The sequence below is a fragment of the Indicator indicator genome, chromosome 7, assembly GCF_027791375.1.
Source record: "Indicator indicator isolate 239-I01 chromosome 7, UM_Iind_1.1, whole genome shotgun sequence".
NCBI lineage: Eukaryota > Metazoa > Chordata > Aves > Piciformes > Indicatoridae > Indicator > Indicator indicator.
Window position 1 is genome coordinate 2515295 of NC_072016.1, and position 16480 is coordinate 2531774.

At 39.1% G+C, this 16480-nt stretch overlaps 1 protein-coding gene across 1 annotated transcript in view; it reads right to left on the bottom strand.

Annotated features, from left to right (window-relative positions):
- Positions 1-16480, bottom strand: part of INPP5F (inositol polyphosphate-5-phosphatase F) — a 47535-nt gene that overhangs the window by 12724 nt on the left and 18331 nt on the right. Inside the window, exons 3-10 of the mRNA XM_054382782.1 lie at positions 9778-9914; positions 8217-8345; positions 7344-7511; positions 6901-6957; positions 5204-5402; positions 3468-3647; positions 1535-1602; positions 963-1087 (exon numbers count right to left, since the gene is read on the bottom strand). Coding sequence (XP_054238757.1) covers positions 963-1087; positions 1535-1602; positions 3468-3647; positions 5204-5402; positions 6901-6957; positions 7344-7511; positions 8217-8345; positions 9778-9914 — 1063 coding nt within the window. The remainder of the gene's footprint in view (positions 1-962; positions 1088-1534; positions 1603-3467; positions 3648-5203; positions 5403-6900; positions 6958-7343; positions 7512-8216; positions 8346-9777; positions 9915-16480) is intronic.

Below are 16480 nucleotides of genomic sequence, written 5' to 3' on the forward strand. Positions count from 1 at the left end.
ACAACAGTTCTCAGGAAAAAAGCAAACAAAAAAAGCAAACAAAAGTGACAGCTTGTGAACAAAAGAGTATTAAATGAATTCAGGATGTCAGCAGTCCTACAGAAAAGAAGTCTTGAAGGCTATAAATAATATTTTTGAGGTGTTTATTCTTTTTCCCTCCCCCTCTCAGACAGTATCTACTAATGACACAGTCAGTAATGGTTTCTCAGGACAGACGCATTGTCCAGATTAATTTAGGAAATGAAGATCAAAGCAGTTTTTAGACCCCATATTTGTATACAAATGCAGTCTGCTGGAGAAACACATGAGAAATACCTGTCTAGGCGACAAGACATGTTTGGGCATGTGAACACTGCACTAGATAATGCTAGCATTGGAATGGAGTCATAAAACCAGCAAATATTTATACTGGTATAATTATGTTTATAGAAATAAGAGAAACAAAAGAATGACTTGTAGTAAAGAATTAGGAGCAGAAAGCTACATGGTTTGGAAAGCAAGTCAGCCACAGCTTTACATTCGCAGCATGGTTAAGGACTTGCATTCAGGGCACATTTAAGGAGACACTCTTGATTAAAATGCATAACAGCTCCTAAGCTTTGCTTAATAACTGCATATTTAACAAGTCAGGGACACAAGATCAAACAGCAGTGCTTGGTTATCCAAACTTGGAGCCAACCCTGGAAGTGTTCAAGGCTAGGTTGGATGAGACCTTGAGCCACCTCATCTAAGAGGTGTTCCTGCCCATGACAGGAGGCTTGGAACATAATAATCTCTAAGGTCCATTTCAATCCAAACTACTCTATGATTCCACAAACTTGAACTCTTATAGTGCTTTAGCTTACAAAATGCATTTTCCCAACTTCACAGTGTTTCATGCAGAAGTGGAAATAATAATGGCTTTTCTCCTCCTTTCATGTCAATAAAAAGATGTAAAGTGACATTTTAAAAAGGTTTCTTACCAGTGCTCATGGAAGTCAAATGAAACGTAGGTCAGATTTGCATTGTTGTACAGAAGAACTTGCTTAAGGTAAGCATCTCCAATAATCTTTTCTCTGCCTGTCTGATCCACCAAATTAATAATAACCTGTTCAAAAGTTTAACTAATTAACACTTTTCATCTGCTGTATGATTTACTTAGATACATAGCATGGAATAACAAATAGCTCAAGAGTTAAAAGCTCTGGAGGCAATCATGCTGAGGTCACAATTTTTGTTAGATTGTACCCAAGATCAAATAAGCTCTAAAAATTACCTGCCTAGCTGAATTTTAACACAGAGAAGCTATGAATTCACAGGACAGGTAGAACTGAAGTGGGGCCCACACATTTAAGTTACTGCTGTTTTTTTTAGAGGTTACTTACAAGGATCCTTGAAGCACTCAGTAAAGTTCTCTTTATGTACCACCCTTCCAATTATCAACAAGCTCCTAGAAAACCACAACTCCTAATACCAAAAAGATAAACAAGCTAAAACCATGAACATCCATCCCTTGCTTTTTCAGGAGATGACTATTTTATCATGTAGCACTCACCTGCTTCTTGTAATTTTTCAGCTGCTCTTCAAAGTGTGCACGAAAACAGGACACCGTTTCATTTTCACCTACAGTGTTAAGGCAGAAGCAGCCTGTTCAGCAACAAGATCTGTTTGAAGTATTAAACCACACCCAAACCTATTCTCTAAAAAGCCAACTGCACTGCTTTTGGCTGAGATTGGGTTAAACTTCTTCATAGTAGCTAGTATGGGGCTATGTTTGGATAGCTTCATTTAAAAGTACTTAGACACAGGACACATTGTACAGAATTACTCTGATGCATCTTTCAACCTGCTCAATTTCCACATTGCTGTTCTGTTACAATGTACATAAAACAGCCTTCATAAATTCTGCTTTACTCTGGGCTTTGTTGCAGAGCAGGCTGAGCCCATTTAATCTTTCCACTTATCCACCATGCCCCCATGTAAACACCTCTCCTGAAAAAGAAGAGATGTTTGCTTTGCATCTCTTGAAAAAACAAAATTGAATTACAAGCAAGGTTTACAATTTGCAAAGGGTGACATGCAGATCAGGGGATAATACTGGAAGTCTTATCCAGTTCTCCTAAAGGACAAAAAACCCCTATGTGTAACTAAAACCCAAAACCACTACCCACTTGATTCCTCAAAGTCTCAATTCCTACTTGTAAATCTACCAAATTAAATGCAATTCCTCAATATTTTTTGAGACTAATTCTCTTAGAAAGAAAGGGGAAAAACCAAAACACAACAAACCTGCTCGGCTCTATGAAAAAGTTGCCACAGCACAAGGTTTTATTTAGGACTAATCAAATGTTGTCTCCCAAATATCAGGCAGGGGAAAACTTAAGTGTTTTATTTTTACTTTCCTCCCTTTGACTGTATCTGAATGTTCAACGATGTGGCAATGAGCCATTCTTCTCCAGTAATCTCCAGGCTTTGTATAAAATCACCTAACCTGTTTGTAAAGATAGGAACTGCTTCTCAACTTAAAATCATGTGCTTTGCACAAGTTCCTAAGCAACCCCCAAAGGCCCATTTTACTCTGGATCTTAAGACAAGAGGAAGAACAGCTGTTAAACTTTCCAACATCAGAGCCACCTTGGAAAGAGTTTTTATTTTCAGCCCTAAAAATAGTTTTTAATGGCAGAAGACCACACTAGAGGAGAATGTGATTCCAACACACAAAGTGGACTTGCAGCAGTGTACGCTTATGACCTAGGATGCCAGTCAGCCCAAGAGAGTGGCAGTCTGATTATACAAGATCTTGGATGTAACAGCTTTCTTCTGAGAAAGTTTCTCCTTTACAATGCTAAACCTAGAAAAGATTTTGTCTTTCTACCTTAAGAAAGCCCAAGCAATGAAAAACTGCTTCATACAAGCATCCAGATTTGTCAGTCTTGTTAATATTCTTACATGTTTTGGTTTATTTCTGAGGGGAGAAGGGAGCAATTCAGATCTGACAAAGCCCACTAGATGCTACCTAATTTCAGAGAGGACAAAAGCACACTAGAGAACTGGTGTTAAATAAAATGTCTGGTTTCCAACATTGAAATAGCAGTTCTCCAGGCAGAAGGAACCTCTGCATAAGTCATCTTGGTGTTCAAAGACATTTGTAAGACATTCGTAAGCAGATTCTTAAATTTCTAAGCAGATTCTCAAAGGAGAAAGCCAAACTCTGTCTCTTCTCAACACTGGAAACACTGCAACAAGCAAGACTAGACATAAACCAAGTACTTATCAAATATTAAAATCCAAGACTTCTTGAAATATACAACAGGCAAGAAATCAGAGCTCTGCATAGCTGCAATTAGAGTAGCAGTTAACAAGAGTCAAATCATTACTGTTACTCCTGCCTTCTAGAGAGTGCCACCAAAGCACTAGTGGCACAGCAACACTCCAGTGAACCTTTCTAAAGGAACTCTGATCTTTAGGTATTCCACACAAGTACTTACTCTTGTCCAGTCGGGGCCGGGGGTTGTATCTGTAACCAACTTGGCTCCAGAAAACAGGCACAGAGCCTCTTGTTTGTATAAATGAAAGGGTATGATTGTGAACATGAATCAGCTGCTCTGTCTCCACATAATTCGCCACGTTTCCATTTTTATCAACACCTCTTCGCTTATACCGCATCCCTAGGAGGAGTGAGAAGGATCAATTCATGTTTAAATATTGAACATTAAAGGACTTTTGTCACCATTTTTGACAATGCTGACAAGAGAGCTCTAGCCAAAATCCACAAACAATGGTGAAAGTCACTCCTAGCCTAGTCCAATCCCTGAAAGTTATGCTGTTTATTCGCTGATACACAAGGAGCAGTGGCCAGCAAGTCGACAGGGCAAGGCAGGCTACTGGCACTAGAAAGTCCCAAATGTAGCTAGCCCACTCTAAAGGGCATATCCTGTTGTGGCAAGCTCATCAGTTCTGGCAGTTTAGCGTTTTCCATGAACCTAAAGGTCACTTTTATTGACAGATACTCCACTTCTCACAATAAAGATCTCCCAAGCAGCCCCAGATGACCTGTATGTTCCACAAAACTGAAGACTTCCCCACTCTATTTTAACTTGTTTAACTAATTCTGCACAGTCAGAACAGAGATTGCTCTTCTGACCACAGCAGCTTTTTCCCTAGCCAGCTCTGTTCTGGTCATTAAATGGAACTCTTGGGCAAAATTACGTATTACAGAATTAGGGGATTGTGGTTAATTCATTCTTCAAAATACTGCATCAATTTACTCAAACAATCTTTCTGTATCAAGGGAGGAAGTCCTTCAGTTTATGTTCTGGACTAGCCATCAGATGAGCATAGTGTCATTAATAGTAAGAGGTAATCAATAAGAAACATTTGAGATGTAAGGCACACTATACACAGGGAACTGAATTAAATGCATTGAAGGGAGCTTGTGGTACAAAGGCCAGCCCCATATCAGGGTCAGCTCAACAGGTGCTTTACTCTCCCTCTTTGTTTTTTTGGGGTTTTTTTGTTTTGGTTTGGGTTTTTTGGACAAGTTAAAAGCCTGACTGTGTAGGAAAGGAGTTGGACAAAGTTAGGAATACCTTAAAAAGTCTGGTAGGCTGAAAAGGCTCAGAGCTGAACAGGACCTACCACAGCAAAAAGTGATTCAGTCTTTTGTTCTGTGCTCCTAAGGACAGGGAATATTTTTTGTTTGCCTTACTACTATTAGACTAAGTCAAGTAAGGTGCAATACCAAAGCATGGTTCTTATTTCACCCCTTGGCCCCGCACACATCTCTTGGGACAGGGGCATGCACACATGTGCTTTTTCAACTCTATTTAGCTGCTGTCCAAGCCCTCAAAGGAAGACTTTTGAAAATTTAACTCCCACCCAGGCCTACTGAAGTCCATGAAGACAGAGCTGTACACAAGGTCCTAACCAAGCTGTTCTTTGCAAAGGTGGAACTTAGTCTCAGAATTGTGACCTCCAAAGATGTATTCAGTGCACACTAGGAGATTAGTGAAGCTCACTTCGTAACACCTCTGAGTAACAGCTGTGTAGTGCTGCATGCATTACAGCCTTTTCTTTTCCTCCTAAAAGCAGGAAAGGCTGTAGCCACATACTTTGGCAAGAGCTGACCATCTGCTGAACAGCACAGCACTATTTCAAGTTTTATCTCCTGCATCCCTCTGCAGCGTTCAGGAACAACCCAGTACCGTGAACTATGTTTGCCTACCAGCTCTGTGCCGACTCCTGCGTGAAATAAGTGCCACCAAAAATGTTGGATGAACGTCATCTATACAAGTTGATTCCTGAGGAGGAGTTTCAGGACTGCTCTTATCATCATCAGAAGATTCACTATAGTTTACTACAAGTTCTTCAATTTGCACAAATCCTTGTATGATGGGTATAATCCAGAAGTCCACTTCAGCATTCTGAAGGTTACAAAAAACATTCACATTCCTGTTTGCTCTACATTACCTGCAATTATTTCTGCCATTTCTCATATTTATACACAGCTGTTTTGCATGCTTTTCATGTTTTAAGAATTTTTTGTCATATCCTTGTCTTATTTCTCTAAGCATTTTTCCTCTAGTATTCCTAAGGCTTTTGAATCAGAAGGATTCAGAGTTTTTAAACCAGGAGGAAGAAAGCAACTTAAGCTTCTTCCGTGGAGATGACACAAGTTAAATCAAGGCAAGGCAAAAAAGTCCTCCTCTGCTGCCAGGATCTCTAGGGACAGAAGAAAAACCTACAATATTTTAAAGCTTCTTTCCCAATATCCCTAAAAGGAGTTTTCAGTACAGTGTTGCATACAACTTGTAAGCACATTAAAAGCTCACAGCAGTAATTTCTCACGTCAAAGACAAGCACAGTCAATTCAGATACAGCAGGTATCTGAATAAATACAGATAACTTATTACCTAGTTTCAGCTTCAAGGCAGTTTTGCAATATCTATGAGGACAGAGTATTAGATTTATATAGCTAGATAGATAAAACTAAGTATAATGTTGTTACCCTGTTTCAGTAAACTTTATATGGACTAACTTAGTACCCAAGCCAACCGGTTCAGGGCTCTATACATTAGTGCTTTGATATTTAAAACCTCAAGTTATTAACCAGAATTGAGATTCACATTCCTTAATTCAGGGTTATCCACTCCTAGCTATAAGTAGTTGCATTTTTCATGTTGTAGCTCCTGCATTACACACAACTTTTTGCAGAGCACCTATGTTTATCCTGCAAAATTAGTAAGGAGAGAGGCAGAGCATAACATTAAGATGTCTGCTGGTATCTTTAAAGAACCCAAGACTTGAGCTAACTGACATACTAACTAGTAGTTAGTAACTCAGTCCTCTTTCTACAAGGCTAATTCAAAATTGAGATCATGTATTGAGGAGCGGTTGGTTTATGTTTCTTTACACACTCATTATTAGCCAGGAACGTGCTTTATCTACTCTGAAGTGCTGTTCAGAATAATTGTTCTGCATTACTGTTACATCAGTTACTCTGTTCAAGGAGATAAACAATATTCTCCACTTAAGAATGTCTCAAAACCCAGGAATTTGTTTCTTTTCTGCCTCCAACTTCTTACCAAGTTCAGCTCTGTCCAGAGATAAGCCATTTCACAGATGAATGCACATTTAATTTGCCTTCAGAAACCAGCACAAATGGATCACACCTCAAATTACTCTGCATTGCTTTATTGTAAGAATATTTTTAATTGTTGTTGTTCATTTTTAATGATCACACGCTAGCTAGAAGGCTGTGGGAAGAAGATAACACCAGCTGTTTGGCTTCAGAAGGCACAGCCCTGCCATGTCTACTAAGCAGGTTTTTAAGTAAACTTCTCTGAGGTGTTGAACAAACATTTCACCTACAGCTGAAGAATGGTTCTCATAACACATGTTACTGCTAGAAATAAGACTCACATTAAGGCTGATGAGATCTTCAATCATGTGCTTGTTCCAAAAGAATCTGTCATCAACCTGTTTAAAACAAAAAGAGTAGTTTTGGCAACACTTTAAGGTTTGGTGGTAAAGGCACCAGGTGTTACTCACTGCAACTGTACATGGAAGTCTAGGGTTCACTGCTTTTGAACAGCTCAGTTCAAGGCAAGCTGCTGGTAACCTTTGTTTCACTTCATTGCACTGAAGCTGGTTGCAGGGCAAGATCTTAAGTCGCTGTATATTACAGCAGCAGAGAAAGTGGCCATTCAAGTTTGGGCCACATACATTACTGAACAGCACATCTCCCAGAACAGAAAAAAAAAGTAACAACAACAAAAGGCAGAAAGACACAAACAAACCAAAACAAACACAAAAAAAAAAAAAACACAAGAAGAAACACCCCAAACAACACCAGGCACACTTACTTTCCGCCACAATGCTAAGTTAGTTTTCTCACATGCACTCTGCCTCTGCACAGAATTTGTTAGGTCATAAGTAAGGCTGTAGTAAAAGGAGTCTGAATCCATGAACATTTTGAACAGTTCCTCCAATAATCTCTTCTCCAGCCTCTCTTTCTCTTTGCTTTCTTTAATCTGAAAAAAAGTAACGGGCTTTTTCAAATCTTTGACTGATAAGAGACTTCAGGCTTTGCTAAAAGCCATTTCTAACCTTGTGAGACAAACATTTTCCCACTGAGGAGCAGGATCTTAAAATTCCTAGCAGAGATAAACACAAAAGACAGCATCTTCAGGAATATTATACTATTACTTTTAGCAGTAAAGAATTGAAAGCAGTCAGACTTTAAAACTTTTGGTGCTTACATTCAAGGAGTATGCTTCAATCCCAAGAGTTTATATGAAATACTGCATCTACCTGGTCTAATTTTAATGAATATTGTTTGGACTTTCTAATCCAGACCATGACCATCTTCAAAACATTTTGGTAACATTGCATGGTGTTCTCTGAAGAGCTGTGCACCAAATTGTGCATCAAATTCTATGTTAGAGAGATTCTTATGCAGAGCAATTTTTATCAAGTTTAGAGTCCCACTAGAAGCTAATCCTGGTAAGAAGGCACTTTAAGTAATTCTGCTAAAATTATATACTTAAATTAAAAATCAAGCCACAGTTAAATAATCAGAAATTAAATTGAACTTGGAGACAGAAGAGTTGCACATTCTGCAGGTTTTCACAGGCTCTCTTTTTAGGTTTTAGTACTCCATTCAATCAGCCACCACAACCTCTGAATTACCAAGTAACCACTTTGAAAAACACCCAGAAAACAGTAGAAAGCTTTACCTTCTTTTTATTTGGAGCAGACACATTTGATTTAATTTGAGTAAGAGTCTTCAGCAGAAATTTTGTCTCATCTGGTGACTGTGTAATCTTCTCTGGCTTGTTTATCCCAAAATGGTGCTTTTTACAAAGCTAAATAATGATATTGAATGGAAGCAAATGCTTGAGTATTCTTTAAATAGGTCAAAAGAATTTTAAATAAAGTCTACAAAAACCAGACTGCAATATCTACAAAGCTTAGGGAGACACTCTGAAACACAGGGGAGACATACAGCTTTCCATCTATAGCATAACTCTCCATCTTTTTAACAGAGAACATTTTCTTCCATGATTGTGTGAATTTCTGCCTCAACCTGACATGACTTCCACATCCATTTCACCTCCCCACCCAAGCTACAGTGTGTAAATTAGTGTTACTTACCTGGATTGTTTTCCCTTTATCTAGTCTCTTTCGGAAAAAAAAAATCTGCAATATTTAAAGTCAGCTTTTTCCCTTGAAGACAAGTTACAGAATTCAAATTCCAAAAGAGGATGGAAGCAAGAGCACCCATTAATAATATATATATATATATACACACACACATATACATATATATATATATATATAGTCTCTCCCGATTCAGAGGGCTTCTTCCCCTCCAAAAAAGTAAAAACCTATCATAGATATTTGGGGATAACCTCAGGAGTGAGCAAGTCAAAGTACTTGGAAAAGGGCACTGCAGATCTGAGCTCTTGTCCAAGTTGCCAGGCATGAAGCACAGAGCAGATGTGGTATGTTCTTGGCTACACAACTAAGACCAGCAAGGCATTACATCCAGATCTCAAGTCACATTCTTGTATACCAAACTCTGGAGCAGTGCTTCAGCAGCATTTCATGCTCCTACAATTCCACCAAAGCTTTGGAGATTCCACATAAGACTCTCTCTTCAGGGAAGGATTCTCATGCTGTCATACAGGCTCCATAGATAAGATCACAAGTCATCCTGCCCCTTCAACACCACCCCCTCACACCTCACATTCCAAAAAGAAGCCTGAAGACAGAACTGTTCTTCCAACAGTCTAATAACCAGCATGCACATCATCTTAGAGCACTAAGATTTACAGAAGTCTACATCTGAAAGACTAGGATGGTAAATCTGGAGACCTTTGGGACTTTTTTTTGGTTGGTTGGGTTTTTTTTGTTTTGTTTTGGTTTACACAAAACACCAAGATCCCTCTCCTAGTCCACAGCTCTGTCCCTTTAAACAATTCTAGTGGATTCCATTTTGTTCTCAAATGATCTGTTGCTTAATTCCACTAATAAAAACTTTGTTGCTGTGTGCTGGTTTTGAGGGTTTTAATGAAATTTAGGTACCATTTTACTGTCAATTCCCTCCCTAGCATAACTTGTGATTTCTATTTACTAAAAAAAAACCTAAATCAAAATGGTATTTAAAAAGCACAAAATGTTCAATGTCTGCATACATAAGGAAAAAAGATGAGATGTGTTTCACTATTATATTTCACATTAAAATTTCACTGAAGCAGAAGGTAGAAAGCCAGAATTCATTGAGGACAGTCATACCTCTAATTCCAGATCCTGAGGTTCTGTTTCTGAAAGTGGAACTGCTGCAATCTTTGTTATTTTGTAAACCTCATGGTCTCCTGGAAGTTTGCCAACCAATGCCTTCTGTCGAATTAGAAGTAGCCACCAGGGTAAATCTAGAAAATAGATTAGTAGACACTTTGATTTGTCTATCAAGCATTTACTTTGATTAGTCTGCCAGAAGCTTCTCTGCAGCGTAAAAGCCCTGCCAGGAACATTCTGACTAGAAGGCTCCAGAGAATGATGGTTCTACTGTTGTTATGTTTCGTAATTATGCATAGCAATGAAAAAAAAATAATCACCCCAGTGTACAAAACCATAACTATTCGTCTCCAATGTAATAAGGAGATTAACTATTTCACAGATCTATTCATGAGAGCTAAAATTACCACTGCTTGACCTAGCCAGTAGGTCAAGGGAGGTGATTCTCCCCCTCTGCTCAGCTCTGCTGAGACCCCACCTGGAGTATTGTGTCCAGTTCTAGAGCCTCTATTACAAGAAGGATCTGGACATGCTGGAAGGTGTCCAGAGAAGGGCCATGAGGATGAGCAGAGGGCTGGAGCTGCTCTCTTATGAAGACAGACTGAGAGAGTTGGGGCTGTTCAGTCTGGAGAAGAGAAGGCTCCAAGGAGACCTTCTTGTGGCCGTCCAGTACCTGAAGGGAGTCTACAAGAAAGCTGGGGAGGGACTTTTTAGGGTATCAGGCAGGGACAGGACTGGGGGGAATGGAGCAAAAATAGAAATGGGTAGATTCAGATTGGATGTTAGGAAGAAATTTTTCACCATGACGGTGGTGAGACACTGGAACAGGTTGCCCAGGGAGGTGGTGGAAGCCTCATCCCTGGAGGTTTTTAAGTCCAGGCTGGATGTGACTTTGAGTAACCTGCTGTAGTGTGAGGTGTCCCTGGCCATGGCAGAGAGGTTGGAACTGGATGATCCTTGAGGTCCCTTCCAACCCTGACAATTCTATGGGTCTACAGCAATAAGGCAGTCTCTAGGATGATGCACATTGTCAGTGTCACTAATGGCAGCACAATTTGAAAAGGACAGCCAGAGGTCAAGTGACAGCAAGGTAAGACTGCCCCTTTGTACCGTCTGTTGTCTATAAAACAGCAAACAAGACAGGCACAGGTAGCATCTGATTACAAGATTCATGACTGAAAACAGCTGCAGAGCAAACATGGACTATGTCACAAAGCAGCTCAGGTAAGTTTCAAGCTTCACAGCATCATTCCTGAAGTATATGCATCTAAGGGGTGTAGAAATTACACACCAAAGATTAACAAAGCACTCCTAAGAGATGTATTCCATGCACACATCTGATCTAAAACATTTGCAGTTGCAACTTCAATACTTTAAAGAGAAGGAAACAGAGCAAGCATCCCCACTGACTGCTGGAATGTACCTGTAGACAAACTTCTTAGATTTTAATCCCTTGGTTAGATCAGGAGCATGCTGGGCTTTTATGAATCAAAAGTATTGAGACATGGAAAAGCACAGAAAGTCTTAAGGGAACGCACATACACACTTACTATTTCTGCCAACTGAGAAGCAACCAACTGAGTTAAACTGAAGAGGTCATACACAGACATTAAAAGCTTGCTATGATTATTTAAATAAGCCTCCACACTTGTGACAGTAGATTGTGTCATGTACTATGTCTTTCACTACAGTAATAGCCTTTGGAACATCTATTTAGAGGATTTAGAGCAAATACAAAGTCTGTTTTCCCTGCTCAGTAAATTCTAAACAGTATTTTATCCTTCAAGTGCTTAAAGGAAAAAAAATAAAATAAAAAAACAGCACACAGGATAATGTGTTTAAAGCCACAACCCATCCAGAGCTTTGCTCTTTCCCAGATTTTCCAATATGCTCTCAGCATAGAATTAAAGGTATGTCAAAGCTGTGAGGATCTTTCCAATAACTACAATTTAAAAAAAAAAAAAATCTCCTTGAACAGTTCAGTCCAAATCTGACAAGATGTAAGTAGCAATTTCTTGTTGAAAGACAAGGAATAATCCTTGTAAATAGACTACCATGAATTATGGCATCCACTGCTTATTCTGACTCCACATTACTATCTTTAGAAGAGAGATGTGCTTTTGCTGAGCACTCAGAAGCCTTTTTATTTAAAACTACAGATCCTCACAATGACAAATGTGCTGTGAGAACCAAAAGCTGCCCCCCAAGAGACAAAGAGGGGAAGGGGAATGAAGACATGCATCACTCATTTAATGTATGTGATCTTCTAAAAGGAGTCCTGCACTACTTCCTCAGGAAACAGAGTAGCATCTGAATCATGATCACAGAGACAAGTCACATCAGAAGGGATCTCAGGATGTCACTCTGTTCACATAGGGTCAGCTCTGAGGCTGGACTAGGTCATTAGAAGCTGTCCCATATACAGAGACTCCTTAAAACCGGTCAGAGGATAACAAGGGCAAGAGAGCAACAGCAAATAACAGGAAGACAGTCATCCTCACTGGCAGAAGGTGCTGGAACACAAACTGGTGAACATCTGCCTTGGCCTCCAACGTTCCATTTAACTGTGAGGGTAAGGTGGAAAGAAAAGGGAAGCTGAGGAAAGCAGGACAGATTCTAGAGTGAGCAACAGTGAGAAGATGCTTTTAAAACAAGAAGTGGAAATCATAGAATGGTCTGGGTTGGAACCTCATCTGTAGTAAGCAGGGGCATCCTCAACTAGATCAGGTCATCCAGAGCCACAAACCAGCAAAATATAGAGATGTCTACCACTTCATCTGAAAATGGTTAACCATTTTCTATATTGCTTTCCTACAGGCAAAGCCAATACAGCCTCTGGAAACCCAGAGCAATTCAAGCTTTACAAAAGGAGAGTACAAAAGTGCATCCACACAGGTATTTCTATTCTATCCATTCCCACCTACAGAAGGATAGCCACAAAACTTACTCCTGTGAGGAGGTCACCACTGTATGTCAACAAGCCAGATACTCTTTTAAGAAAAGATACAATCCAGAGATCCAGTGAAATAATTATTCATTGGGGACAGGGGGAAATCATATAAAGTTATTTCTAAGCAGATACACCTTAGTCAAAACTGGAAAAGAAAAATATTCTCTGGCTACTCTTCAGTTTACCTCATCTTAACAAACCCTGGTAGCAGTAAACAAGAGGTTAAGAGCCTAACAGACAACTGAGTTCTGTATCCCTTTGTAATTCTTCTAGAAGGCACTCAAAATCATCTTGGTGTACATTTCAAAAGTCTATTTGTATTACAGCCAGAGAACACTGCACAAAAACAGGAATTCCCCAGCAGATCAAAAGAAAACAGTCAGGAAGTAATTATCTAATAAAGTATGCCCTGAAGTAAAAGCTTCAACAATAGCCAGAGAAACAGCATATTATAATTGTCTAAATGACTGGATCCCTGTGTGGTGCTTCTGCAGTTAAAGCAGTTCCAGAGAACAGAGAAAGAAAAAAGATTAGGTATTGCCTACTCCATGAGGGAAGTATGGTGTGTACAGGAAACGAACACTACAGCCATGTCATTCCATAACACTGCATGTTTCAAATCATCTCTCAAAATATAAAGTTCATTTTTAGTGTTTTATGCACTGTGGCAGAGCAGATGGCACCAAGTAATTTAAAGTACTGTACCTAAAATAAGCTATTAGATGCCATTCTTCACTAAAACAGGAATTTAGCTCTTCTTTCACTTCATTGGCAGCACACCACTGCTGTTTATTTTCTCCAACGCTTACCAAACAACCTAGTATTTCATTCCCCCAAATGCTTTCACATACTTAATCTGTTTGCAAAGGCCTGTAGTGATAGGACAAAGGGCTATGGATTCAAACTAGAGAAAAGCAGATTTAGATTGGATGTTAGGAACAGATTCTGCACCATGAGGGTAGTGGAACACTGGAACAGGTTGCCCAGGGAGGTGGTTGGGGCCCTATCCCTAGAGATATTCAAAGGTGAGGCTCAACAGGACTCTGGGCAACCTGATCTAGTTGAGGATGTCCCTTCTGGCTGCAAAGGGGCTTGGATGAAATGACCTTTGGAGGTCCCTTTCAACCCAGATCATTCTGTGTTTCTATGTGCATAAATTTACCACACATGCTGCCTTTTCCAATAATGTTAGACAAGGAATTCCATGCTACCTTTTTCTTCTCTTACCCAAATAATAAAGCAAAAACCAAAGTTTTAATTTGCTGACTGGATGAAGTTAGAAAGGGTAGCAGTTACATCTCGTTGAGATTTCAGATGCTGAACCACTCATTCCTTCTATCAAGATGCAGAGGCATGCTAACAATAATTAAAAAAAAAAAGTTTTCCTTTCCTGGAGATAGGAAAAGAGGAACTCCATTCTCCTATTTGCTGAGTCTATGGAGCCTCTGCCAGCAGTATTTAATTCGGGTATTAATTAACCCACACTGAAAAAGCACATCAAACTGATATATAAACTGACATTAGACTGCACAGAAATGTGCTTTGATCAAGAAATAAAAACATGCAGTGGTAATGAATAAGTTAAGTGTAAGCTGTTGAAATTAGCTAAGAAATCCAACTTTGATTATAGGTACATATAAAGTATTAACTCTGAACAAGTTCTAGCACTACAATGTTGTCTCTGATCAAAAGCGATTCCATTTCAGGCTACCATTAACCATTTCAGTGGATTAAAATATCTACTTTTTATTAAAAAAAAAAAAAAAAAACAAACCACAAGCTCTTTCTCCTTCTGTGTTGAGATTTTGACAAAAGGAAGCTGAATGGCTACACTGATGTTTTGTATGCATGGACAACTGGACCACAAAACAAAATTAACATTCTATAAAGGAGAAACTGTTCATGCAAGAGACATGCTTGCCTCTAGATGGGCAGATCATGCAGAGACAATTTGAATTGTGGATCTGTACCGAGAAAACGTGCAATGTTCCAATTTAGTAACTAATCCCAACAAGACATCCTAAAATCCTTTTCCTTTTATTTCCATTCTTACTCTGTATTTTCTTACAAGTCATTTCAAAATGAGCCAGAACAAGGCAAGATTACCATATCCTTGTATTCTGATATTCAATTAAGGTTTGATTGTTTGGGTTATTTTTTCCTTCCCCTCAAAAGAAAAAAAAAAGCCTCTTAAAGATAATTCAGCACTGAGGAAGAAACAAATGATACTTTATAAGTAGACTTTCATCTTCACTGTGAGTGCAGAGTTATGTCTAGAGGTACAACTGACCCTCTCATGACAAAAATTCTTTAGAGAATTAGAAAACAAACCATGTAATATTGGCTAGCTGCTTTCTAAGAGACTGCTTCCTTGCCACAGAAGCTTTCCTACAAGTTCTCCTGCACTAGGCCAGCAATAACAACTGCAAGATTAAGAGCAAATTAAATCCTATCCCTGCTTACAGCAATTTGTCCAGGCTATCTCAATGTTAAATTAAAAACAGATCAAAACTGACTATGGGGACATTTCAAGGTCATTTTAGGACTACTCCACTATTTCCTGCATTAAGCAAATCTTTCAAAAATAAAAGATGTATGCCCAAGACAAAAAGCTAATCAACTTTAACACATGAAAAGGTATTTCAGTTTTCCAGTGTTAGTCAGCATGTGCTAAGTATTTTTAATGCACACCAGTACTTCTTTCCAACAAGAGCTAATAGCAAGGTTCTGAGCAGGACAAGCCCATACAGGATTCTAGTAAGCCAAAAAACTTCAAGGTTTTCTGATCCTTATAGTTTGGAGGCAAGGGAGAAGAAACCAGAGCAACAAGTCCTCCTTCCAGCTCTGCTTTAGGAGACAAGCATTTCAACCAGCTTCCACAGCACAGTGCCTTTACTAACTGGGAATAATGGTCCTGCTGTGTTAAATATTTATACTTCTGCTGATAAAGTTTCCAGGTGACAAAGATTGATACAAGAATAAGTAATGAAGACAGTTACTGTTACAGAGTGCTAGATGATTCAGCTAGAGGATTACATAAAACTAAATTTTAATATGATCAAGTGAGAGTTCATTGACAGCAATAGGTTTCAAGAGACCTAAGACAACTCAGTCCCCTTACTTTGACTGCATTCTGATGGAGAACATTCATAATCTGTAGGCAAATTCAAAGGAGCAGCAGTTCTCAGCATAAGCATAACGATAAACATCTCAAGGTTCTATCTTTCTTCAGACATTTAAAGGCAGAAAATAAATACCTGTTTACAGGACAGCTGCATCACTAAACACCACAATATAAACAAGAAGGACAGTCTGAACAATTTGTGATGGTGTCCACCAAACAAAGCAGAGAAGAAGCGAAAGGCTTCCACTGGCCTAGGCAGCAACTGAACAGATGAACATAATTGATTCAGTAGCCCTCCAGGAAACATGGAAAGATGACCAGATATCAGGCTTATTACCTGATAATCTTGATTTACTTGACAATAGCAAGCTGGCACCTGTTGAAGTGTCACATGCTAGGGAAAGCTTCAACTTGGCTTTCATAACCAGAGGAAACGCCTCACAATAAGCACACCTGCAAGGATATTCAGTTGCTATAAAACACTAGACCTTCCAGAAAGCATTTGACTAAGTCTTCCACTTCAAAGGCTTTTATAACTGAGTTCCCTAGAGAGAAGGGGAAAAGGCCTTTGTGTACCTCAGCGCTTGGTTTAAAAAAAGCAAATACAAAACAACATGCTAAAAACA